General features: G+C 43.6%; 2 protein-coding genes across 4 annotated transcripts; both read left to right on the top strand.

Annotated features, from left to right (window-relative positions):
• The first annotated feature begins 1649 nt into the window (after positions 1-1649).
• Positions 1650-22792, top strand: nap1l1 (nucleosome assembly protein 1-like 1). 3 transcript variants are annotated; one of them, XM_079294128.1, is made up of 16 exons: positions 1650-1752; positions 3989-4027; positions 6307-6395; positions 8311-8413; positions 11655-11796; positions 13441-13533; positions 13953-14081; positions 14941-15012; positions 15102-15241; positions 16293-16438; positions 16554-16573; positions 16872-16994; positions 17649-17681; positions 17807-17857; positions 19137-19173; positions 20967-22792. In XM_079294128.1, exons 2-15 carry the CDS (start codon positions 4011-4013, stop codon positions 19140-19142), a joined length of 1164 nt encoding a protein of 387 aa, XP_079150254.1. In that variant the 5' UTR covers positions 1650-1752; positions 3989-4010; the 3' UTR covers positions 19143-19173; positions 20967-22792. The 3 variants fall into 3 exon arrangements, with proteins under 3 accessions (XP_079150254.1, XP_079150252.1, XP_079150253.1); XM_079294126.1 differs by lacking the exon at positions 19137-19173; XM_079294127.1 differs by lacking the exon at positions 19137-19173 and having other exon boundaries at positions 13441-13521.
• A 1321-nt stretch (positions 22793-24113) lies between these two features.
• phlda1 (pleckstrin homology-like domain, family A, member 1) lies at positions 24114-24641 on the top strand (the record flags this gene model as incomplete). Its single annotated transcript, XM_079294905.1, has 1 exon — positions 24114-24641. Exon 1 carries the CDS (start codon positions 24180-24182, stop codon positions 24639-24641), a length of 462 nt encoding a protein of 153 aa, XP_079151031.1. The 5' UTR covers positions 24114-24179.
• Between the last annotated feature and the right edge of the window lie 3131 nt (positions 24642-27772).

Here is a 27772-nt window from a genome sequence, read left to right on the forward strand (position 1 = left end):
GTAATGCGAAAGATTTGCAGGGCTTCGAAAACCGTCTATTCCTGTTCCATTGGCCTGCCATGACTAAGGGAAATATTCACTTGTGAGTTTCTGACATGGAAGGCACACGTGGGAAGGTTTCCTCTTGTGGGAAAGCGTCGGATGACAGAACTGACCTTTGGGCTCGTGCCAGATATCGCCGGGGGAGGGTTGGTCTGGTGTTAGTAACACTCAGGCTGGTGACGCCTGACGGATGAATCACACTCCAATCCCCACAATCTCTGGCTGGCTTGGCTCAGGGTCGAGAGATGTTGTATGAGTCCGTCTGTGTTTTGAGGTGCCTCGTCACTGAGAATAGAAAGTTTTCTACATTTATTATACCCAAATTCTCCTAGAAATCGATTGAATTGTCTCTCGTCTAGTAAACACAAAGAACTGTTCCTAATAAGCAGGTCCCCTGGTAATACGTTTAGAGCAGTTTGTTCAACATTCTGTTCTTCAATTTTGATCGTTTTGACGGGTGAGAGAAGTGCAATTTGAAGTCAGGTGGTAGCAAATCACACCTGTGACACACCTGAACACATGAGCCATTTTTCACAGAAAAGATAATCTTCAACAATTACAAGAAATCGCTCTGAAATGGAGAGGTTTATGGGTGCATGCATGCTGGGAAACAAAATAAGGTCAGTCCGGATTGATGCTCTTATTTAACAGTTTTTGTGTTTCTCAACAGGAATTAACACATTAATGTGTCTAGCATGCTCTGATATAATTATAGAACCCCCCCCCCCATCCCCCGCCTTTAATTAGCCAATAATTAGGCTGCTTGTGATCCTGGTAATTAAAAAAGAAATAATATTCATAGTTCTGATGTCATTTGGCTGACGAGCAAAATAAAGCAAAAATAATTAAAGATGAGAGCGTGCTGTAAGTGTATCTACACCCAAGTTAATCCCCGGGGAAGCCAACAGGTGGCACAGCATTAAGGCAGGTGCCAATTCAATAATAGCATATCTGTCATCAGCATGAGAGGTGTAGCAGCTTCCCTCATACTGGCAGGACAAAGTCTTCTCCTGGACAACACTTCAATGACACAGAATGCACAAAAACAACTTGGATGACTTCGTACATTTTTCCTCTACTCTTTGGCAGGTCCATACTGTTCCTCATCATAGGCTGAATGAATGAAATCAAATAATTACATGATGCACCATAATGGCATCTAGAATGTTCAATGTGATGCAATTGTGCAGCTGTGAAAATGGATCTTGGATTTGAATATTTCATTTGATATAACTTTGTATAATCTGCCCATGGAATCCATGAGATTTGACTGAAAGCAGAGGAAATTGTTTTTTTAATCAAATTGCTGCCAAGGTCAATAATTGTAACATCCAGTGAAGCACTGTAATGAGTAGACACTGTGATGTGTTGATGAATGTTGCGATGATGGTACAAATATGATGTAATGATAAAAATGAATGAGGTGAGGAAGAGGAGTGTTCAGCGATGAGAGGAAGAGGATCATGGTGGTGCTGATGATGATCCACCAACCCCTGCTCCCCCCAATAGGGGCACCCTCCCCGCCGCCCCTCCCACGAGCAGCGTTGCCTCGGCGACTGCCGGTTTACGTGATGACGTCGGATGTATATGAGCGCAGGCGGCGGGATCTCTCTCTCTTTTACCGCCATCGGAGCGGAGTCTTTCTTCCCCGGGACCTCTTCACTGCGCAGCGCCGCTTCATCAGTCCAGTCCTCCGGTCATAACGCGAAGGTAAGGGACAGGACTCGGAAATGGCTTCGTCGCCTACGCCCCGAGCTTGCGCTTCGTTTCGGAAGTTGAATTTAAATTATGCTGCTTAAATTAACGGCGGCAGAGAGAAGACCGCTTTGCTAAACTAAAGCTAGTCGAGGTAGACAGCGGCAGCAGCCATTGAGAATGGCTCCACCATGATGTGTGTTAACGCTGCACGCGATTAAGAAAATAATTAAACAACTATTATCGTGCGTGTCCGTGTCCCCTGGATTGGCATGACAATCATTGCATTGCTATAAAGGACACGACGTCGTGCAAATGCCTTAATTGTCAACATTTTTCGGAATTTGTTGACACGTGTCTTGTATCTTGTATTTTTCGGGCTTGACCTTATTTGTTGGAGAATGATACTCCGGTCGGGGAGCAGTGGATGGGAGTTTGGACTTAAGGGGTAACGGTTAGAGCGCTGGTTAAAATGGACAACTGGTAACGTTACCCAAAGAAAGCTGGTTACAACATGGTACCGGAGCGTTGTCACCGCTTCCTCCATACTGGCCCATATTTTCTAGCTACGGCACAGTGTCTGTCGAAGCAGGTCCTCCTACTTGCTCAGCCAGAGTAGTGCGCATCAAGCTAGTAGCACATACGCTAGCTTAAGTAGCCGGAACCCATCGAGGCAGCGCAGTGACAAGACTGGGCAGGCCGGCTAAAGTTAGCCGGGTTACTAGCCTAGGGGTCTGCTTGCTAGTTGGGGTTACCCTTGGTTTGTTCATGGTTTGACGTTGGACGGGAAACGTCTCTACAGTTTCGGCTGGCTCGCTCAGATCAAATGGAAGTTTTAAAATGCAGGCGTCTAAGTGAGCAGCCGGACACTCACCCAGGGCTTTTTTGTGTCAGTCATTGATGGTTCGCTAGACTTGAGCATGCAACACGTGGTCGCTGGGGCAGGATTAGGAGACGAGGACTAGTCCCAGAAACTAAAAGGACTGTGTCTGCTCTGTCTGCAGGACCGCTGTTATACGTGTGGTTAAAGTTGTCCATACACAGATGTGAGAAAACGACATGAATTGTGACTTTTTTGACAGGGATGAGATGATTACAAGGTCTATTTGTACATGCTTGGCAGTTGCATTCCAAACTAAATAGGACTTGTTAAAGCAGTAATAAATATATCTTCTGTCATTCATGAGTCATCACTTTGACTGGCCAGATGTGAATATTATCCACTGATGATCTTTGTTCACATTAGATGACATAATGGTGCATGGAGCTACTTAACCGTGCACAGGTGTTCTACTTTAATATATGATTTACATGAATCGAAAATGCGGGGCCTGGTCTCCCAGTGGATTATCTTGTTTACCTGCAACTATGTTTGACCATGAAAGAGCAAAGTATTGACCACAATTTGAGACACGCTAATGCCACATTTTATGCAACTGTATATAAGCTTTCTACAGTACCTTCCCTTCAATAATTTGGCTTAATGGGGAATACAAGATGGTGGTGGTGGTAGGTGTAGTCTTATTTTAGATATTAGTGTGATATGGGGCACATGTGACTTTGATTATTTGCACTATTGTTGACTAAACAGTGAGTGCTTTAAAGTGTATTTCCATATTAGGTAAATAACAATGTAGCTTTCTGTGGAGGAATGGGGGGGACATGATTAAAGCCACAAATTGTGTAGGCCTGACATGAATTGATAAACTGTGAATTGGATCCAATAATTGCAACTGAGGTTCATATTTTTTATATGGGAGCCAATCATTAATTTTCACTCATGTAAACTGAGTCGGCCTAGAGAAACTTAAACTCTTTCTAGCAACAGATTTTAAATAACAAATTAGGATGACTTGCAATGCTCTTTTTCCTTTTATTTCTATTTGAACTGTTACAGTAAGGCTGGTGCAGAAAGGGACTGGATCACCATGTATCTAAATGTAAAGTGTGACACACTGAGGTCTCTTTGCAAATCAAATGTATGCCTGCCACAATAACTGCCTTCAGGTTCAGTGTTTTAAACAGGTGTCAAACACAGTATCAAGAATCAGGAAAAACGTGTGTGGCTGTCTTTTAAACTGTCATTCATCAAGTGTTGCGAACTTTAACATCTCCCCTGTACCATCTTAGTATTCACATCAGGACTTATTTGCAAATACTGTTTGACCCAAATCTCGAGACTGTCATGTCAAGATGAGTTTGTGTCCAGTATTTTTAAACTAATTACCTTCTCTTCTTTCTATCACTCTAGCATCATTGAAGACTCAGCTAAGATGGCAGACATCGACAAGTAAGTGCATCGTCTACCAGTGCTCTGCTAGTCTCCCCTGCTGGTCTGAGGCCTGTGGGGCCTGAAGTTAGCCACAGGGGTCCATGACAGTTTGAGGGGAGAGCTCCTCCTGCTGTGATATCACAGATTTGGGTGAGGTCAGATGTATAACATGATCAAACCAATAAATCCCTCGTTTACTAAGACCAGGGCTGTTTGGGATGCCACACTGGGGCCAGATTGCTTCCTGACACACTAAACACACGTGTGTGTGTGTGTATATAAGAGACACCTCACAACATTAGAGTGAATGACCCTAACATCCTACCATTGGGTCTGATGCTCCAGTGGGTCGGACCCAATGGTAACAAAGCAGGGATGGATACCATCTCCTTCTCATGTACACACAACTCGGTTTTGATTACTGCTGGTTTGAATTGTGTATCTAGTCTGGTAGGACTGGGTACCGATACCTTTTTTGTAAGGTCGAAAGTAGTATCAAAACTTCTACAGTCAAACTGCAATCGATCCTTCTTGTGCCGAGGTGCAGACAAAAATGACTAGCGGCAAGTGTTCTGTAATTTAATGCGACTTGTGATTGAACCATTACTGCAGCAGCTACAACCCATACGGTCGAGATTGCCTGCACACGGCTCTCAACATCAACCGTTGGTTGCTGACAGTGCCAGCAGAGCGAACCGTTTTACCCTGGGCAGGAACCGGAGGGTGGGCGACATCGCTGTTCCTCCGAGGGGTTGATGAGGGCTGTGCAGAGGGGCAGCTTTTGGCGAGCTTGTGTAACGCACACTCATAGCTTCCATTCACATGATGGGTAAAGAATGAAGCACTGTTAGTATCAGTGTCGCTTCATTTTAAGGGTTTTGGTGCTGGTGTTATTTTAAATGATACCCAACCCTAATGCTGCGTTCACACCGGTCGCGTTGATTTTTTGCCGCACTGCACAATCGCGTCCAACGCGCCGCCGGTCGTGTTCACACCAAACGCCACAAAATCTCGCAGCGCCGGAGAGGGGGCGTGGTTTATCGCCCTGGAAGCCGTTCACCTGGCCACCATTTCTTTCCGCTGTCAACCATGAAAGGAATAAGGACAATTGCTGCTTTGTACGTGTTGTGGAAGTCCCTCAAACGTCGGAATGCCAAACGCCGTCATGTCTGGTTCATAATATTGTTCAGAGGAGCTCCGTGGATTGTATCGAGCTGTATTCACTGTCTAGCAAGCCACCGGTCGCTGTTTACTACAGCTGTAGGAACACAAAATAAACTGATTTGGCTGTGATTCAACGGCAATAAACCGACAAAAAGGGACTCCTAAATAACTACGTAATGATGCCGATTAGTAGGTTACTGGTCTTCTCAATGGAGCTCTGATGGATCGGTGCTAGGCTATGCTAACATCGTAGCAGCTCCACCAGCACTCAATAACGTCACGTAGACGTAAATACGGCAGCGTCTATTCATTGTTTGTACCGTATGGTTTACACACACACATGTATACACATAGTTTGGTCCGGTCTCTGTTGATATGAGGTATCGTAGAGCTCTGGGTGAACACAGACGGCTACAGGATTTATTTCCTGATTCAACAACGGCAGGAAGTCAGTGATGACAGGGGGAGCAACTCAACGCTGATAGGCTATCGCGCCACAGCGTCACGTGATTATGTCGCTGAAGTTGAAAAATTTCAACTCGCGCGTTGGCGATTTTGCGGCGTCCAACGCCTCCACCGCGTCCACCGCACTGCAATAACGCGTCCAACGCGCCATCGCAAAATCGCGGCGCGCCAGTCTCATCGCGTCTGTGCATAGACTTTGTATGTAATCGCGACGCGCGACAAAAAAATCAATGCGACCGGTGTGAACGCAGCATTAGACTGAACTATTCCTCTTAATTACAAACCAATCTGCCTTTGAGCTGGGCATGCAAGTAGGGCTGCACAGCTTTAAGTTTTCACCAAGCGATTATATTTTCAGAATTGGGAGGAGCTCAATATTTGGTCGGTTAAAGCAGCAGCAGTGGCTGGCAACCTCACCTTTTAAAGTAGAGAGAAAATGAAAAATGCCGTAACTCTGAGATTACATCCCCAACATAAACATAAAAAACAAAATAATTTTATTTCTACATCAAAATCCAACCATCTTTTCTTGTAAAAAAAAAAAGAGGAACATGAACTGTGCTAGGGCCAACAAATTTGATGGCAGATGTTGATTCTGCAGACTCAGACAGTATGATGTGTCCGTGTTTAGTTGACCTTCCCCTCTGCCCCCCCCCACCCCCGAGCAGCAAAGACCAGGCTGAGATGGACCCGGCAGATATGGAAGACGTGGAGGAAGTGGAAGAGGAGGAGACGGGAGAAGATGAAAACAGCAAAGGTAGGATTCTCTGAAAAAATGCTCCAGCACAGGTTTATGATGGTGTAATAGTTACAGATGGTCTGTTTGTAAAATGAAACTGCAGAGGTAAAGGCATAGTTTAGATGAAGAGATGTTCGAAAACATCATTCTAATTGTTATTAGTGGAACCAATTTGAACTTTGCGTCTCCTTCTGGTACTTAAACTGAGGAGAATTGTAATGACATGATTTTGAATTGTGGTTCAGAGCTGGGAGGCACTAATCAGTTTTATTTTGGGATTTCGCTGCGGTTTACGCATCCTTTTGATGCCCAATAAATTATTCAGACGGTTCCTCATATCGGCCTACTCCCGGCTCATTGTGGATGGATATAGACGGACATTTGGCCTAGTCTATTTATAACAAGTTTGAATAGTCTTTTAAAGACCACACTTTTAAAGGAGGCTCATTCTGGCTGCCTGCGACTGATCGGTCATAGCGAGCACGCTCTCAGAAAAGCTTTTCACAAGGTGGGAGATTATAAACGCATGAGTAATACAGTTGCAGCGTGCCAACGATGACATGCAGAGCAAACCCCCGTTAATAACCCAAAGCTTACACATCAAAGCAGCACACTGCAAATCACAGCTCCGCTCATAAGATACGTGTAAGTGCATTGTTTAGAAACAGGGTGAAACTACGCTTGCTGCCATTAGTGTGAATTATTCAGCAGCACACAACCCCATCCTCAAGTTTATTTAGCGTTGCAAATGGTGTCGCTCCTATTTTTTTCTCAATAGGGACACATTAATGCTCCAGCTGTAAATGTTAAAGGGTCAGGGTCACTGCTGTCAAACCAGTCACCTACAAAGTGTATGTACCATGCAAACTACACCTGAAACACACCACTAACATCAAATAAGGGATTAACTGCAGTGACTTTTAGACTCAAATTTCACGACATTAGACATGTTAAACAGTGGAGACACTAAGACACCTTTAGCTTTTTTTTTTTTTTTTCGCTGGGCATCTGGTTATATGACCCCCAAAAAAATCCATGACCTTTTTATAGAGCAACGTTGTTCATCTTCAGGAGTTGTTAAAAGGAAATGGACGTGAGGCAGAGACATTCAGATGTGACTACATGTTACTGGAGTAGTTTGAGAAGTTGCTATAGATTTTGTGATATTTGTTTTATTCATTATTTCCCCTCACTGATTATTAAATATGTAGACATTACAATTCATTCTAACAGAGAAGATTGATGGGTGTACAGTTGACATCCTTTTTGTTAAGACGCAAAGCCATGTAACAAATATGTGTCGAGACAGACTATGAGCCCAGTGTCCTTTTTAGGGGCCCACTTTCAAAAGTAGAGTTTGGTACCCAACCCTACTCATTATCATTTCATCCCCACCCCCATAAATGTATCCACCAACAAAAAAGCAACAGCTTGTGTGGTGTGAATTCAGACGAGCATAGGTGTATTTATTGGCAGTCTTGGACAGCTGATCGGTGCTTGCTGGTAACGCGTTCCAGACAACACACTCAGGATGTGCCAACAGAGAAAAGTGACTTCCAATCTCTTTAATCTTCTCGCCTGCCAGCAGCGACGTGGCTGAGCTCTGATGGGTGCAAGCAATGTGTCGGACACTCGGATTGTACCATCTGTCACCTGTCCACTTGTACAAAGGAAGAGCACTTTTTATTGCTGACTGCCTCCTCGTGTGGCTGCGCAACACTGGCGGTATGCACATCATATACATCAGGGTGGCTCAGGAAGGGTCACGTTATTATACCACCTCGAACATGAATGTGCTTATTTGAGCATATGTAATCAAACCGCCGCTCCAGTTCAGCTCTCACCAAAACCTGAGCAAGAGAACCCTGTCCTGCTCCTGAGTCGGTGTAACGGCATTCATATATTTGACCATGTCTGCGTTTTTATTACTTAGCTCGTCAGCTGACTGTTCAGATGATGCAGAACCCACAGATCCTGGCTGCGCTGCAGGAGAGGCTGGACGGTCTGAACGGCTCGCCGTCAGGCTACATGGAGAGGTGAGACTTCATCTTTTTTTTCGGGTGATGACTTCATCTTAGAACATGTTTATGTAGAATATGCAGCATAGGTCAGTGTCTGTAAGGACACTAAAGGGTACAAACAGTGTAATGTGAAGAATCAAGTAGACAGCGAGTGTAACTCAGAGATGGACTGTAGGTGTAACCACCAAAAGGCCATAAACCTCCACAATGACGAGGAGGCATTGTGATTGTCTGTAAACTCAAATCTCATATTATGAACTACTTTATTGCTTTTGTACAAGTAAAGTATTACATGCATTTTAAAGAAACTAAGGCTGACTTCTTTTAGGGCTGGGCGGTATGACCAAAAATGCATATCACGATATATTGTTAGAGTCTGGCGGTTTCACGGTATATTACGGTATTTTTTTTACGCGTTAAAGCATTAATTAATTAATGCTGAAAAGAAACTGCAGGCCAGCGAGCGGTGAACAGCTTGTTTGTGTGGCGTGTCCACTTACTGTTTCCTTCACCTACATTCCCCTGGGCCCTAAGCCCCTCCATGGAAAGAAATGGGATTAGACCGTAGGATTTAGTTGTTAGTAGGTGTTGTTTAGTTCTTTAGTTATTTATATTTGTCATTTAATTATCAGAACAGTGAAGAAAAGGTTTCCCTGAAAATGCGCACACCAGTACAGTTGGTAGCGATCCGCCAGTGGAATTTAAAGAAGAAGCCGCTCCTACAGCTTCTTATCACCGTCTATGTAGCAACGTACATTTATAACAAATACCACACATATTACGGTAATCACCTATATACCTTTTGTTCAGTCTGTGTTCATCCTGCATCGCTCTGTTCTGCTCTTTCATGTAACGTTACTGGAGCAACAGAGCCTCTCCAAGCTGTTAGCAGACTGTTGTTAGCAAGCTTTACCCAGCATGCAGTTCGGTGGAGAAATTTTATAAATGTACACTTATTAGCGCCACAAATTGTTTATCTGTCACAAACTGTTGTCGTGGTGTTTTGCCCTGTTAAAGAGCGTTGGTTGTGGGTTGTTCATTGTTGTTATGACCATGACTAGGGTTCCCTCTCAATACAGCTAAGACAACTAGCTCCGACTGTAGCATTCCTAGCGGCAAACAATATATTTTGCTGCCTGTTGAAGAGCAACAGAAGTTGTTTCGGCTGTGGAGTGACGGTATATGAAAAATTCAGATCGTACGGGAAATTAATACCGGTTGACCCGGTATACCGCCCAGCCCTAACTTATTTGTATAATCGCTAGACGTGTTAATAGTGCTTTTATCAGTGAACTGTTTGTGGCAGTCACATGATCGCGCTCACCAAGTTAAAAAATTTCAGAGGTACACAATCAAGCGCCAGGCCACTTGTTGGGCCACCGCTCTCCACACTTATACTAAGGTCAAAGCAGAGAAGATGCTCTTTATAGCAGTAAGGAAACCGAAAACAAAGGCTGGCTTTAAAAAAAATCAATATCTGTTTAAGTGTGTGCTTGATTAAGAATATATTTGCTGGTTTACTTTGTCATGAGATGGCCGTTTCCGATGGGGAGCTGAAGTTGTTATATCCATCTGTGCGCTCTACGGCTGCAGAGATCAGTTACTTTATTTGCGTTAGTTTGTGACTTTACTGAGTCTGAACTAGCCAAAGTGTTATTGTGTGACGTTTGTTAGTTCGGATTCAGCAAAGTCACACCATAGTGCAAACAAAGAAACTGATTGAGGCAGCAGTAAACCAGCAACCCCCCTGTTCTGCAAGGTAAAATTACAGTTTTTTTGTAATGGAGGCTTCTGGCTTTAACGAGAGCATGGACAACTGCTTCACTTGCCCGTTGGAAACGGACTATATAGCTGTCTCACGGCAAAGTAAACGGGCGTAAATATTCTAAATATAGTGTACAGGTCAAACTGTTACAGATTTTTGCCTTCGTTTAAGGTGGCTAAACATTTCTCTGGCGTCCCTGTCCACAGCAGCACACTGCTTACCTGCTAGTCACGGAGCTGGTGCAGAGGTAGAAATCTGAGACGCTCCAGTGAATGTGTGCTTGTCTCTGGCCGTGGGGCTGTGCCACCCACTGCTCCTGTTCTCAGCAAAACCATCAGCGAGCAGCTCTTGATAAACATGTCAAGTATTTGGCAGTCACTAACAAATTCACCAGTTTACAACATCCCCGCACTTTGGACTAAACACGCATTCCCATGCCAGCATAGTCCAGGCATTTCAAAGCCTGGTTGGCGTTGATCAATGTTTAGCGCTCCAACCAGGTCTCAGAAGAAAACCAAGATTGAGATTCAAATGAGACTTGAAAGGGTGCCCTGTGTAATATTGATGATCTAGAGACATTTGCGATTTCAAGCACAGGAAACATAAGACAACATTTAAAACGGTAGCTAAAAGAGATTAAAGGATAGTTATTATTAATAATTAAACTGCAGAAGGAAATACCCAAATTTCCCCAGGTACAGTAAAGATGCGTACAGGTATTATGTTTCTGAGAGCAGGCCCACCTACATTCAAATCAGAGCTGAGATATGAACCAGGGCGGACCGTATTCTTTACCAGTTGTACTAATTCCTCTTGTCTATAAAGGTTCAGTTGAAGTGTTGGGCTACTATATATTTGTTTGGTGCAGTGCTTTTCTTTTAATTGATGTGGCGGCATATGCTCTGTCCCCATTGGGAACAATTGGAAAAAAGAGTTTCAGAAAGTGCCCTGACAATATTTACTCTTGAGGAGCTCACTTCATGATCCACACCAGGAACCTAAAGCATAAACTAATAAATCTGTATACGAGTTAGACAGCCCTCCTTCACTCTGCTGATGAATGAAGCAAATCTCAATACGACCTGTTCTGTGCATAGTTTCAGTTTGTTTACTGTGTATGTGGAAGGCCACCCTCACTTATTGGAGATGCTCTGGGGAGAGTGCTGCTCTGCTCCAAAGATCTCATTAACTTCTGAGGCAGCGTCCTCTCTGCTACCATTCGCTGCACATTAACATTTTGTCCTGTGTTTATACATTTAGAAGCAAAGGGAATGCATGATCACAAAATAATATCTTCAGTTTTGTTGAGTTTGTGCAGCCCTTTCTGCAATCTGAAACCTAAACTGGTACAATTTATAGATTAGTCCCATTAGTTTTTTTTGTAATAATTGCAATTAAAGCGCAGAATGAAATAACTAACTGGTCTTTTTGCCAGGATTCTTCTAGGTTTGTGCTCTCATCTCTTGTACTCTCATATCTGTCTTCCCACAGCTTACCAAAGGTTGTGAAGAGACGTGTGAACGCCCTCAAGAACCTGCAGGTCAAATGTGCCCACATTGAGGCAAAGTTCTACGAAGAAGTCCATGAACTGGAGAGAAAGTACGCGGCCCTCTACCAGCCCCTCTTCGACAAAGTACGTCTTCTATACCTTGTTGTCACCTTCAGCGTTGTATTCCTGCGGCTGTATGTATTTTGAATGGCTGATGTAATTTTCTGTTCTGCGTTTCTAGACAGTTAAACTGTTTCCTCAAAGCATAAACTAAAAGAGTAGCATCACAAGTCAGTTTAATACACTCATAATTAGGGTTGGGTACCGAAAACTTAGCGCTGCCGCTCATGAGCACAACAACACAGGCACGCAAAACTTTCTTCTTCTTTGAGGAGTAGTGGCGGTTGGCAAACGACGAATTGGCGCATTAGCGCCACCAACTGGTTAGATAAAATAAAATAAGTCAGGAGAAGTCTTATTTTGCAAGAGAAGGCAAATATGCTCACATTTCTGCAAAATAATAGCTGAAGTTTGAAGCTACAGAGTGTTTTGTATTTATTTTATCTATATTTATTTAAGTATACCTTTAACAGGTAATATATTGTTCATAGTTTGAAGTTAACAAGTTTGAAGCTGTAGTTTGAAGCCAAGTGTTTTGTATTTATTTATATTTATAGTATACTTTAACAGTTAATATATTCAATTTGAAGAAAAAAGTATCTGTTTAGGCACCGGTATCGGAAAAAACCCAAACGATACCCAACCCTACTCATAATCCTAAAAGGTTCATGAATCTTTTAAAAGCAGTGTTCCAAATGCATAGTAGTGTGCTACATGGTTGTGACGGTCTCCCTCAGCATCTGTTACCTTGAGCGGGCTGCCATGTTTATGCTGATCTGTACTGCTGTATATCCAGAAAAAAACGCCCCCTTCCGACTGATCCATTTAAGAGCTCCTGATGTGAAGCGCTTTGGTCGTCACTGTAAAGCAGACGGCTTATGAATGTAAACAGAAATGCTACTATAGGAGATATAGCATTTTATTGTTGTTTACCATTGATGACTTGAATATAAGGCCAAGACTCTAAAGTGTTTCATCAGTTCGTTGCTGAACTGAATCAAGGGTTTCCTTGGCCTTTTTAAAACTTCACTTCTACATATGAATGTCAGCCCCTCTGGTGAAATGACATGAAAACAGATGTGATGGCTTCAATGAGAGTTTATACATTGTACCAAATTGTAATAATGGCAACGGAATACTTTTTCTTGTTAACAAACCTTGTAAAATCTAAAGTGTCAACCCTGGGACAAGTTTAAGCAATGTTTCCCCAGAATGCATGGCTAGAGACTTCAAATGTATAAGACCCTGTGTCTGTAGTTTTATTGGAATTCAATGAATGGAAGCTTTGAACTATTCGGTACAGCCTCGTTCTGCTTTTCAACGTGTGACTCAGCAGTATTTCCTGATCAAGTGAGGTTGGCCCTGCACAAGAGTGGACTTACCTGTGTGGACCATTTGTAGACGTAACCTTCATGTTTCTCATGGCTAATGCAGCGGGAAGACATTTTGTTTTCATGTAAACAAAGCAAGGGTTAAAGCGACCTCATTCCCAAGAATAGCCTATGTTCTCTGGTCACTGAAACAGCTTGCACTCGGTTTCATTGTCATGTACTTGTTTTATGATTTTCTCTATCATAAGACGAAGATGTAGAACTTGTATAAAAATGTACATCACTTGGGTGCAACAGGCACGAACCCCCGATTTAAATGGCTTTCTCCTCTTTGCAGCGAAGCGACATTGTGAAAGCAGCGTATGAGCCCACAGATGAAGAGTGTGAATGGAAGATGGATGAGGAGGAAGAGCTGACAGTAAGTAAGCAGGTACAGGTGACGTATACACCTGCATGCTCCCTGTCTGATCACGTAGGCCTTCTTTTCCTTTTCTCTTTAGTTTAATTCACGTAGCTCAGTCTCATCCAGAGGAGAGTATGCGTCACTTCCCAAAATGGCATGCAGCTAATGAGTAAGAACGTGGGATTCAATCTATCGCTATTGCTGATTTCAGGTGTCTGTATTGCAAGGCAGACGTACAGTTGATGAAATCAGTATAGTGATCTATTTTAACTGTTTTTGGGGGGGGGGGGGGGGTGTTCTTTTGCCCTGCATCTAATCCCAGATGCAGATGAGTTCTGTCTTTGTGGGTGTAGGTGGTGAAAAGCCTAGTTTCTTATTGCATGACACCTGAAAAAGAAAGTGTTGAGTGTGCGTCATTTTGAAAAGAAAATGTCTCCCTCAACCAGGACGAGATGAAGGAGAAGGCGAAGTTGGAGGAGGAGAAGAAGGACGAGGAGAAGGAGGACCCCAAAGGCATCCCGGAGTTCTGGTTAACTGTCTTCAAAAATGTGGACCTGCTCAGTGACATGCTGCAAGTAGGTTAATCCAGACAGCTGCTGGAGTGGCAGGGGAAATGGGTCAGAGGCTTCACTTGTGATGAGAGAAAAATCTGTTTGCTTCCACCTGCTGGCGAAGTTGTGTAGAACAGCGTGGATCATGACACATGGTGTACAGCCGTGGCCAAAGGTTTTGAGAATGACACAAATATTCATTTTTGCAAAGTTTGCTGCTTCAGTTTTTATGATGGCATTTTGCATTATACTCCAGAATGTTATGAAGAGTCATCAGATGAATTGCTAGTAAGATTGCACCTAAATCAACCATTTATCGAGTCATCAAGAACTCAAGGAGAGAGCTTCAATTGTTGTGAAGAAGGCTTCAGGGCGCCCAACAAGTCCAGCAAGCGCCAGGACCATGTCCTAAAGGTGATTTCGCTGCGGGATCGGGGCACCACCAGTGCAGAGCGTTCTCGGGAATGGCAGCAGGCAGGTGTGAGTGTATCTGCACGCACAGTGAGGTGAAGACTTTTGGAGGATGGCCTGGTGTCAAGGACAGCAAAGAAGCCACTTCTCTCCAGGAAAAACACCAGGGACAGACTGATATTCTGCAAACGTTACAGGGATTTGACTGCGGAGGCCGGGGGAAAGTAATTTTCTCTGAATCCCATTTCCAGTTGTTTGGGGCATCCGGGAAAAAAAAAACAGTAAAGCATCCTGAGACCATTCATGTGTGGGGTTGTTTGTCAGCCAACGGAGTGGGGTCACTCACAATTTTGCCTCAGAACACAGCCACGAATAAAGAATGGTACCAAATCATCCTCCGAGAACAACTTCTCGTCAACACTGCAAATATTGACTCTTTGCTCTGAATGCTGCTGTGCTTCTGTCCCCTCAGGAACACGATGAACCCATCCTAAAACATTTACAAGACATTAAAGTGAAGTTCTCGGCTCCAGGGCAGCCCATGGTGAGTGATCGTGACTCGTGTTGAATGTCTGGAGGCGGCCGGTTACCGCCGACTCGTCTGTAATCGCTGTCTGGTTCGGTCCTCCCCAGAGCTTCGTGTTAGAGTTCCAATTCGAGGCAAACGACTTCTTCACGAACACGGTGTTGACGAAAACCTACAAGATGAGGTCAGAGCCGGACGAGAGCGACCCCTTCTCCTTCGACGGGCCAGAGATCATGTGCTGCACAGGGTGAGCAGCGCCTCGTATTCTGTTTAGTCTTTGGGTTAACTTAATCACATGGAACGTTTTTGGGGCGTACCATTTTTCTATGATTTAAATTGCCTTCAGTTTGGCAGTGTGTTTATTTTTTTCAAAGTTTGGAAGTTCAATCTCAGCTCCTATAAGTCTGTAAACTGTGTAGCCAAAACAGACACTCAAACCTTCAAGGTCAAACATTTCTAATATGTAATATCTAATATCATCAAACTTTTTGATCTCACAGCAATTGAATTATAAAAATCATATATGCTGTTATATCGTTCAATCTAGAGCCCTGGCTTCAAAGTTGTAGTTTTTACTATTTTCAACCGATTGAGTCATGTGCTCATATTTGCCCTATGAAGTAAACGTGCTGTTTTCCTGGGTCTAGTGGTCCTAGGGGCACTGCTGCGTTTGATGAAATGCATCAAATTCTTTCTTTTTTTACAAAAAACATTTGCATTATTTAAATAAACTATAATTTAAACGGTTAGAAATCTGCAAATTAAATATTTGGAAGTTATCTGGACTGATGTTGGTTGATATTCAGTGAAAGTGGAAAATTATAATTTTAGGGCGAAGACCTTTCTCTAAAAACATCAAAGCAACTCTTTTAAAGGGATGCACAATGGTTAAACTCAGTTCTACAAGTCAGAAATAAGTATTAATAGTACAGCGATATTGTGTGGTCTTTTTCTGGTAGAAAATCTGACTGTTTCCTTTTTGCTCAAATTGTTATTCAGTAATGCAATTTGTCTCATTTTCATACTAATTTGCTTTGGTGTGCTCTTGGTTTCTATCAAAAGACAAGGATTTTCAGGAGCATTATGATGTCATACTATCAAAGGTTTCTAGCACTGTTTATAAGGTCAGCCTCGTTATTTAATAAAACCGTCAACATGACCTGACCCGCTATAACATTTCCCTCAACAATTTCTATCTACAAACTCACCAGCTAGATAAAACCCCAGATATCGTATGTGGTTTGACATTTATAAATCTGACACTGACCTTGCCTCCTCCTCCTCATGTTTCACTGCAGTTGTACGATCGAGTGGACGAAGGGCAAGAACGTCACGTTGAAAACGATCAAGAAGAAACAGAAGCACAAGGGCCGCGGCACAGTGAGGACGGTCACCAAGACGGTCCCCAACGACTCCTTCTTCAACTTCTTCACCCCGCCAGAGGGTAAGCGCGATGCGGCATAAATATTCGCTTACACATGGCCAGTTGATTCAGCATTATTAAAACCATCAGTTGGTTATCGGCATAGCTGACTGTAACTATCTGCTTTTGTTTTCAGTTCCAGAAAACGCAGAGTTGGTAAGTTGTAATTCTTCTACGCTTTGAAATTCCTGATTGAATCTATTTGTTTAGCGTTCGACAGCTTAAAGCAACAAATTACTTATTTATTAGAAGCTAAATATAATATGCAAAGAACTTTCATTCTAATCTAGTTTTCTCAGGTATTTTAAATATTTACGGGTTCTCTTATTAACCGTGTTTTTGCCTTTCCAAATAAAGAGTCCAGCAGACTAACCGGTCCAGCCCTGAATGCGTCGTATAGAAACATTGACCATTACTGTTGTAAACATGAATGAACTGTTCCGTCTGTCTTCAGGACGAAGACTCGGATGCGGTCCTGGCTGCAGACTTTGAAATCGGCCACTTCATCCGAGAGCGCATCGTACCTCGGGCCGTGCTCTACTTCACAGGAGAGGCCATCGAGGACGACGATGACGACGTGAGTCTTCTTCGGCTTTAGGGCACATTGGAATGGACACATGTCACCATTATAGGTGTTTCATTATGCTCTGCTTGACTACATTATGGCTTTGTCAGAGGAACGAGCTCTGATCTCTTTGCTGCTGGCACAAGTTGTAAGGAATGTGTTTCCATTCATAACGGTGGAGCAGTACTGACACATCTTCCTCATCTTATACTCTACTCCGTCGCTGTTGGAGCAGACTGTTGAACCGGCTGCGGGTCTTCTGACTCCAGCAGTTCATTTGTACTCGCCGCAGTGGCGCCGACTCGCACGCCAATTGGCTTGTTGTGCTAACCTCAGCACATGTTGCTAACGGCGCACAGCTAAAAGATCACGGACAGACTGGGCTTGTTTCAATTTTATTCCACAATCTGTGCATCAATCTACATGCGCTGTATTGTGCGCACACCAATCTGTGACCGCCATACCCTAATGGTTCAGCTCGAACACATCAACTGTTGAAGCCTTAGTTATTTATTATCAATTGTAAACAGGATTTATTGGCAGGTGAGTGTTCTTTACTTGAAATGTGTCCGTTTCAATTAGATTTTCAAGGAAAAATATGGCGCTAGCTTGTTTCTTCGTCAACTTCTTTCTGTTTCAGCTAATCCTCACATTTGTGTCTTACAGTACGATGAAGAGGGAGAGGAGGCGGACGATGAGGTAAGAACTTTTGGGGCCACACTTCTCGTATGAAAATGCTTGGATATGGATGCGTGTTAATTATGGTCGCCTTGAGTAATTGAGGAACCGCAGCAGCCTAACGTCGCTCTGTGCTGTGTGTTCAGGAGGGAGAGGAGGAGGCTGATGAAGAGAACGACCCAGACTACGATCCCAAGGTGAGATCACACTTCCCCCTCCCTCTCTAAAGATCTCTGGTGTCCTGACAAAGACCTTACTCAGCGGTTCTCAACTTTGTTGGCTCAGGATGCTCTTTTCAAAAAAAGTGAAGCAGCTCTTACTGTAGACGGCTGCAGTGATCTCTCAGAACCTTTTTAAATGTCCCAGTGAGACACATTTAGCATTACCACCATCCAGTGTCCTACGGGTGTCACTGAGCTGCAGGTAGAGAACGGCTGTCCTAAATTGCCGTGTCAGATTTCAACATTCAGAACACATACTGTCAAATGCATCTCATTTTACACCAGCTTTTGGTTTTGCTTCAGCTTTTTTATTTTGTTGTCGTGATCATGATTTGGTTTCTGGACAGTTCCTACATGCCCACAAGGATTATCTTGAGTAACCGGGTCATGATTTCTGGAAAGAGACATTGCTGTTTAGTTTTCCAAATGTATTTGTTTGACACTTTGAGCACCACAAGCCCTCCCAAACTTAGCCACTCATACCAAAACTATCGAGAGTGATGAATGGCACTATAAGTAAGAGGACAAATGTGTATTTTTGTGTTGGAGGGTGGACTGTCCCTCTTTAAAGTCTGACTGCTGCATGTTCCGAAAACCTGAACCGTATGCAACACACGGATCCACTTTGCCTTAAAGAAAAGGATGACAACAGTGAAATGTTACACACAGACCATATTCATTTTAATTATAGATATGAATGTTTCAGCTGTGTCAAATGCATTATTTGTCGGAAATTAACACAATAAATACAAAATAAAGAAGTTTGTTTGAATTAAGTGCAGTCCTGCAGAAGTTTACTGTAATTTGACTGGGACTGCTAAATAATGGTCTCTCTGCTGAAGACTGTTTACTCACTGATGTTTTCTGCTTCACTGCCTTCCTGAAGGAGGAAATGTAGCCGAAAACTGAAGCTGTGCAAACTCAAAAGTATTGCAGGAAGACAAATGATGATCTCTCGATACATAATATGTTAAGAGTTTAGTTCTAGTACGCCATGATGTGCACATACTTGTTTAGGACTTTTGTTACTTTATTGGTTTGAGTTCAGGATCCTTTTTAAAAATGAATCTTAACCAGACTAAAGCAGCTCATACGTTTGACACAATGTAAACAAGCATGACCTCTGCTTAAAAACTTCTGACATTCTGCTAGTTCGGCTTTGTTTTTTTGTTTTTTTTCCTATTCATTAATGTTGCTTCATCTCCAGTCACTTTGGCATCTTTTGTCAGCTACTCTTTAAATTTTTCCTCACTAGGTTTAAGTGGTGACAGTAGAAAAATAACCCTATCCTGGTAGGTACAGCTTGTGAATTGTCAGCTTACTACCATCACCCCCCCCCCCCCCCCCCACTCTGTTTTGGCTTTTTGCTCTCCTTCTCCTGCTGTTCTTCCATCCTCCATCCATCTCTCTGCACCCCCCCTGCCCCACACATGAGTCCCCCCTCTTCCTGCCGCCGTGCTGCACTAACCTACCTGTGTTGCTTTTTTTTTTGCAGTTTAACCCAGAGTGAGTTCTGCATTTGCGCCTGTATTTCTGTATGTTGAAGCTAGTCCAGCCCCCCCCTTTTCTTTTTCACCTTGTTGAACTCCATCCATCCACAAACGCAGGCTAGTTTTGAGTTTTTGTAAGGATGAGGATTTTTTTTCTGCCTTAAATGATGTGCTTTGTTTTATGGATGTCTATTTTTAACACTCATTGGTCCCATGGTTTTTATCCTCCCTGTTCACATTAGATCAGTTTAGCTGTCTATTTTTCTCTATAGATCTGCTTTTTAATGATGGGATAAAGGCCACAGAAGGCTGTTTGTGTAAAACAAAATGTTTCATCTCTCTGAAGGTGACCTCACTGTCAGCCTTTTTAACAAAGATACTTGATTGCTTGATACTAGGGATGTGTGTGATTTAGCGGCGCCGCCCTCACTAATCTGATCCAGATATGCTAGCCGGTTAACACGTTTTTCCGACCCTCCAACTCCTCTTTCTGAAACGGAGAATCGCGCTTGCCCACTAACATACCAACGGTATAAGCGACGCCAAAGCAGGACTGTTAGACCTCAGACCCCGCTGGCGTTTCATCAAACATTACGAGGCGCATTCCTGACCGGCGCAGACACCGATTTGATTTCAGCGGCAACTAGAGTACAACTTGTTTATTGAAAAATGTGAATATCATTTCCAATTGCTCTTATAATATATTCAAATTGTCCAGACAATGTTTAGCCTAACTGATAAAATTTTGTCTTTTCGCAGTAATTTACTTTGAGCGAGTCGTTGGTCGTTAGGAACCACTTGCAGCGGATTTAAACGAGACACAAAAACTCAAGACGAGAAGCCTTTCAACAGCACTGCATCATAGTCTACGATAGGAGCCAAACTACGATTTTACACCAAAATTCCCTCAGCACAATTTTTTGGCTAAATGTATTGCACTAAATAGCTGAAGTGACCTTCCACCGTTTAGCCGGCGTGGCGTCAGGCCATGGAGAGCAAATGCAGTGTGCCTGCCCATCACCGTCAGAAGGATCTGTCTGCTGTAAGGACGGCCTGCTCCTAGTATTAAATATCTCTCCATCATCTCAAGTGTTTCCTTTTTGGTTTTGGCTGCTAATTGATTTGAGCCCACGGTGCTCTTGAGGTGTTTACATGTAACGCCACCGAAAGATGCTCTTAAAGCTCTTCCTGAAATGTAAAAGTATCTCCTTCCCAAACAAAGGGCTTATTTACAAATGTAAAGAAATGCCAAAACAGTTTAATAATTAACCAGTGGAGATTATGAATCCTGGTATATTCTAAGGCTCACGTTTGATATTTTGAAAACTGCGGAACATTGACGTATTTGAGACTTCCCTCCAGTGAGTTTAGATCAATATGATGTTCTAAATCTGGCCCAGGACTTTGTCATGTGGTGCGCCCCCCCGAGGTATTGGCTCTGTAGTCAGGAGATGAGGAACTTTTCAGATGTTTCCAGATGCTTGACTGTTTTAAGTCTTGAAATGGTGTGTGTGTGTCTGAAGTGTGGTGTGGTTTTTTTTATTTTTTAAATCTAACAATCCCCCCCCACCCCCCTTCCCTGTGATTGCTTACAGAAAGCTGCAGTTCCCCCAGCTGAGTGCAAGCAGCAGTGAAGCCTGGCCTGGCTGCCTTCTGAGGAACAACTGCACTGTAACGGCTTCTCAAATTAAAAGTAAAAAAAAAAAAAAAAAAAGTTACTTACCGCCTTATAATGTTTTGTATTTTTCTTGGTAGAGAATTTGAAGAAGAAGAAAAAAGTTTCAAGATTTTTGTTACGAAAACTCATGGTATAATACTGGGAGCTCAGCGTAGCTCGATATACATAGTATTTTACTAGACCTGTTTTGTTTTTTTTCCCTTCTTCCTCTGTACAATAGATGGAATACAGGAAAAAATATCTCCCTCAAAAAGCATGAACTTGTTTCTTCACTGCTAAAACTAGTTTGGGTTCTCGTGAAGTCTTTTGTTGCATTTGCGCTTAGACAACAGCTGTGGTTTAGACTGCATCGCGGCAATGTCAATTTATCAAACACCCCCTCACCCTTCCCCCTACCAAAGTTCCAGGTTGTTCTGTTCCGGTTGTCCCAGGGGAATGTTTTGTTTTGTGTTTTTTTTCCCATTCTTAGCGGGGCCGAAGCACTGTAGCATTTCCATCTCTAGTGACGGAGGATAGGTGGGTGTCTATTCCCGTTTATCTAATCTCGCTGAGCATGGGATCCGGAGTCCCTGATTTCTGGCCACTTCCTGTGCCACTCGTGCTCGACTACTTTCCACTCTCCATACATTCCAGTAAGCAGACTAGCCGGCGCAGTCAGTGAACCTCTTTCCAAAGGGGAGTCCAAAAATTGAGTTCATTCTGACCTCTTAGTCCCATCGTAGGTCGCTCCCAGGGCATGGTGCAACCTGGTCAAGCCTCTTTTAACATTCCAGAGAATTCTTAAGATGAGGAAGAGGCTGAAACGGTTTGGTGGGATGACCCGGCCCCAATAACCCAGTGCTTCAGGCTCCCCATAGGCTCGCAGTGGCGTTGCTGTCTTTTCTATAGCACTTTGTACTCGTGTGTGGTGTACCGGTGGCGTCCCATCATTGGTTAGCTGTCTAAGTACTTCTTGTAAGCAGCACTTTGTTTGACACCCGCCCCCTGCCTAAACGGCCCGCTCTGTGGAGAGTTCAACTCGTGCCGTCTGGTTTTTATATGCTTGCCGTTTCTTACTGGGGCAGGCACACGTGGCGTGTTTAGAGAGGCTCCGTAGGAACCGGGTTAGGCAGATGTAGCACGAACGGCAAAAAGGAAAGTCCAAATCAGGTTTTTCAAGTGTCTGTAGACATGTCAGGTTCACCAAAACCCCATTTTTTCCTCATCTGGTTATCACATTTACCTCACCAATTCGTGACCGGTCAGGTGACTCCCTCAGCCCAGCCCCTGAGGTCCTGGTTCATTTTAATCACTGTGAAAGAAAGAAGGGGGGGTGGGGGAGTGTGATATGGCCGTCCTCTTGGCCAATGACCCATCACCCTACCCTAAACTCCTCGCTTTGTTACCCAGAAGACCACAGGGAAGTACGTCAGAGCAATACTTAATAGCCAGGTAGGGGGATCGAGAAGAAACCGTAGCGCGCCCCCCCCCCCCCCCCCCCCACTCCATTCTCGATGCCTTTTTATTTGAGTTGTGATAACAGCCAAGCGTCGCTGGTTTTGGGCAGCATCGTGTCCACTGGAGAGCCAGGGTACCTCATTCTGCAGGGAGTATTCAGATCATGTCCATTGGAAAGAGGGACATGAAGGGTTTCTGTAGGGTCCCTCTGAACAGCTGTTGTCAAGGCAAAATGCTATGCTACAAAAATACTAATGTACTCAATAACCGTACGTGTATGTTCATGAATAAATTGGTTAAACATGAGTAATGTGGTCGACTCATTTTGTTATGTTTATTTGTAGTCTTTGGAATAGAAATAAGAAAAAAGGCCAATCACACCTACTGATACAGACACCAAGAGTTGTTTTTCGTGGTACTACAATTGTAAAAATGTGTTCTTCCAAAATATTCCTACAAATTTAACAAAGCCACTACAGCTGCTCCTCGACCCAGTAATTTGAGCAAACTATTGTACGCGCTACCTTGTGCCAGAAGAGGGCGCCATTGCTTTGGGAAGGTGCTTGCTGACCTCCATCGGGAATATAGTTTGTAATGAAATAAAAGAGTGATCACACCGCTGACATAAAGAGAGCCATTAGATGGACTTTATTGTGAACTGTGATACAAATTTATATTTGAATGGCTTCAACACTTTCATTTCAGATGGTATTCACACCAAAGTATCAGCTGGTTTGACTGAAAAGTTCTCACTAACGACAGTACAAACTAGGCTGTGTATATGCAGGATGTGGTCAAAGTAGAACACTAGATACTGTATTGTGTAATCTGATACCAGTGGTAGAATTTTTCAGATCCTTTACTCGTCATTTTTCTTCAATGTAAAAGACTTGATCACAAGAACAGAAATATTTACATATATTGTAAACAAAGTTTAGATTGGTCCCTTCCAGTGTTTTAAGTAAAGACAAGTCTACAGATTAACATATAAACATCATATTGTAGCATATGATGGTTAGTTGGGATCATTTCCGCTACTATGTTGCGTTATGTATATTTGTCTGCTATAACGATGTATAGTGTCCTGCCTGCCAAGTAGCAACTACAGCTGTGCAGCATAAAGTACACAATTTCTTCTACATTAGTTTCCTATGTTTTTGGCAGGTGACCTCAAGGAATTGTTCCCCCCCCCCCATGCCTTTTGGTCATTTTGGGACCCCTCAGATTTATTTTAAGAACTTCCTCTGGGGTCTCGATCATCATGTTGGGAACCACTAGGATGTACATCAAGTAGTATCTAATGGAAGAAACTCACGTGTAGTGCCTCAACAATTGTACTCGTGTAAATGTGAACGCCACATAAACCTTCTAAACTAACTACTTGCTGGTTAATTTAGCATCTGGACTGCTGCTTTGTGTATTGGGCAGGATATTCCCCCTATACCATCTCAATTACAAGCCCTGTTATTGGGCTGTTGTTCAGAGTCGGGAGGCTGGGTGCCACTGAGGGGGGCGGTGCACCTCTCCAGCAGAGCCCTCCCGCCCCTCACACACTGTCCAGCAGCCAGACAGACTCTCTCCCACTACAGCCGAACGCTGCTCATCTCATGCCTCCGCTTGCTTCGGGATAGTCTCTGTCCGTCCGTCCGCCACAGCACCCGGGGAGGTGGAAGCCTGAAGCGTCCGGGCGAAGATGCTGGAAAACGGGAGGAAGGTGTTCAAGGAGGGTCTGCTGGAGAAGCGGAGCGACGGGCTGCTGCAGCTCTGGAAGAAGAAGCACTGCGTCCTGACCGAGGACGGTGTGCTGCTGCTGCCGCCGAAGCAGCACGACCAGCCGCAGCACCACCATCCGCACCACGGCGGAGGGGACGTGGGCAAAGTCAAGGAGCTGCACTTCGGTAACATGAAGACGGTGGACTGCGTGGAGCGCAAGGGCAAGTACGTCTACTTCACGGTGGTCATGGCGGAGGGCAAGGAGATCGACTTCAGGTGCCCGCAGGACGAGGGCTGGAACGCGGCGATCACCTTGCAGATGGTCCAGTACAAGAACCGGCAGGCGATCCTCGCCGTTAAATCCACCCGGCAGAAGCAGCAGCTGCTCGTCGTGCAGATGCCCGGTCAGAAAACGGTCCGCAGCTCGCCCAACGTGGCGTGACCTGCGGCGAATCCCGCGGACATTGGTGCCCAAAACCTGGCAGACAGAAAGCGGGATTGAGATGGGGGGGGGGGGGCTCCCCAGGTCCGGAGACCACCTGGGGATCCCCTTACAAATGAAGGAGCCGTGTTTGTTGTTGTTCCCCCTGGATATACGTGCTGAGAACGAGGACTTCTGTTTTCATCATAGGCTACAGTCTTTCCTCACACCTGAGCGAATAAGCTGTCAGAGAACGAAATCGTACAAAATGTGGATTTACTTTGGCGTAAAGAAAAGTTTGGGTGCCTCTGCTGTAGGCCTGTCCCCATGTCCCCCTCATGGAGGTGAAATGTGATGGATATCCATTCCCAGGCAGGTTTGATCTTTAATGCAACAAGGTCGTCCCCTTATCCATAACATATGGCTTTACGCGCGGAGATAAATCGATTTGAAGTACGCACGTTGCATAACTGTTGACACAAACACTGGAAAGAGGAATATTTCTTGATACAAAGCATTTCACATTAGATTTACACGAGGAATCAATGTTTGAGCATGTTGAAGTCCGCGGTTTTAAAGTTGAGCAATTGAAAACTCCAAATGATGCGTAAATCTGCGCGTCTGTACGCATCATTTGGCACAAACAAAAGCGGTCAGGTGAATCCCCGACGTTTTCAACTTAAGCACATACATATACTACCAAATTTACACTAACAGTCATCAATATGTGCCACACCAGAAACATGTGTATGAAGCTGAGTCTATCTACACACCGCATAAGCTGCTTTGTACCCATGCACGTGGCTCCTTGTGGCACATGGGGAATTCTTGACACACTGAGATTTCATTCCGGCAAAACATTAATGGCCCGAACACTCAGTGTGGTCACGTGTTATTATTCTGTCATTGTGATGCAATGGTGGAAACACTGGTGCTGCCAAGGCTTTAATTTAAAGGGAGACACTGTAAGTGTAACTGAGTTTTACTTTGTTCAAAAGTTACTGTTCTCCACGTTCTTTCACATGCGTATTTATCTTTTGTAAGAAAGAAAAGTATCCTCAGCTAAAACCTTCACACAAAGAAAGGGGGGGGGGGGAAACAATTTTTTTCATTTTGTTGGTATGAGCTTGATGCGGACCGTTGCAATGAAATGAGCAGCTTGAGGTCCTGTTATATTGAGTCCATGTTTCCAGTGACTTTAGACTTTCCTCCTGCGGGCCCCATCAGTCTGCAGTCTGTCTAATTGATTGCATCCGCAGGTTAATTGGACACTTGGCTGGAGGATGAATATTGACAAGGTTATCTCTCTGCCGCTTCACCACACACCTCCACTCTCCAGGAGAACCCCTCTTCCACACGGTGGTGTCCACATACAAGCGTCTCCTTTTCAATACAGAGACTTATTTCACAAAAGACTGGACAGAAAGCATGTGAGAACACAACTGTACTCTACCGTCACGATGGGTTTATCCCTTATTTATTAGATGTGTATATATATTTTCTATTAAAAAAATGTTACGTTTGTTGATGAATGTTCGGTGTGTTTGTTGCTAGAGTGGAACTACTACTCGCGCAGCGGTTCCTAGTCCACATGTCGCGCACACAGTCCATTGGGAATAAGCTTACATAGTTATTTTAGGGTAGTTCCTGTAGGTTAGTCGGATCAACTTATTACTGGTAAAATGTGTCATGAATCATGTTTTTTTTTTTCAACTGAACCAAAGAATCATTTCATTGTGTTTTTTGCTCTTGTGCAGCTCAGAATATACAAAATACTACAGATATGATGAGATAACTGCATGATTGCTAGATTTATTAATAGCCACAGTACGTGTTAGTATTTTCATTGTGTACATCCATCATTTTCCAGCATTCAGAGATAACTAAGCTATATCTTGATTTCTTGTGAGTCTTAAATCTTAGTAAGAGAGCCGATCAGATAATTACCCTCCGTTTGTTTTCAGTTGTTACAGAGAGGAGCTTAGTTTTTATAGGGAGTATGTCACATGCACAGTTGGGCTTTTGTTGTATTGACTGCTCTAAAGTTAATTTCATTGGTTGCATTAAATCTTAGTGGGTGGGGACCAACAGCCGCGGTTTTCTTGCTTCATACTGTGGTTGGAAACCAATCGGCCCAGCCTACTAATTGTGATTGATAACCAACAAAGAGGAAAACCACCATGGCATTTTAATTCAGAGATATTTCTTCCGTTTTTAAACTTTTTAGTCAAAACAGGAGAGGCTAAGGTAGCTTGTTAGCTGTGTTGCTCCATCGAAAGAGAAGTCTGAGTGTAACTGCTTCACAAAAGAGACAGTTAAAAGACAGGAGTCAATGACACAAATAGGTTTCGTGAATAATCTGCGTCAATGGCTTGCTTATTGTGAGTTAGCTACGGTTCAAACAAGCTTGCTTACTGGAAGTTAGCTTCTGTGCCAACCATAGACTGTATGGCGCTAACTAGCTTGCTTTCTGTTAACAGAACTAACTAGCCGAACTAACTCCCACCAACATCCAATCAGAATATTTCTGTCTCTTGCAGCGCTGCCTCTCAGACAGTTCATCAAACTATATCTCTAATCTGCAACTATCTACTATCTACTACTGGAAGTTATGAAATGCTTTTTTTATTTTCAGGAGAAAATGAACAAGCTTAATGTGACTGTTGTGAAAGTGATGGTGGTGATATACAGGGCAACGTTGAGTGGAACGTGACAGGCAACGGCTTCCACTGTTTTTTTAAATGACTGGGATGTCGTTCTGTCAGGAAACATTATTATCTCACTATGGCTCATGTCATTTCCTGTTTGCTGGAAAGTGTTTCCCACTGCTTCCCCACTCTTGCCAGTGTACCACAGCCAAACCAACACATGCCTTGGTGTTGTTGTCATCGCCCACACAGGGTAATAGCTGTGCCCTTTATCGAATGTGACTGGTGTGATGCTTCTCCGACATGCCTTCCTGTTGCCATCATTACACACACAGTTATAGCTGTGCCCTTTGTAGTCACTGTCCAATTTCAACGTGAGATCTATTTTCATACCTCGAAAATACACATTCCATTAAAAGAAAACAAAATAAAAACTGTCTCGTGTGGTTTCTTTCTGTCTCCTGTACAACAGCATATGCGTGTCACAGCCCTGCGGTTCAGCGG

This window comes from Melanostigma gelatinosum (genome assembly GCF_949748355.1).
Source record: "Melanostigma gelatinosum genome assembly, chromosome: 22".
Lineage (NCBI taxonomy): Eukaryota > Metazoa > Chordata > Actinopteri > Perciformes > Zoarcidae > Melanostigma > Melanostigma gelatinosum.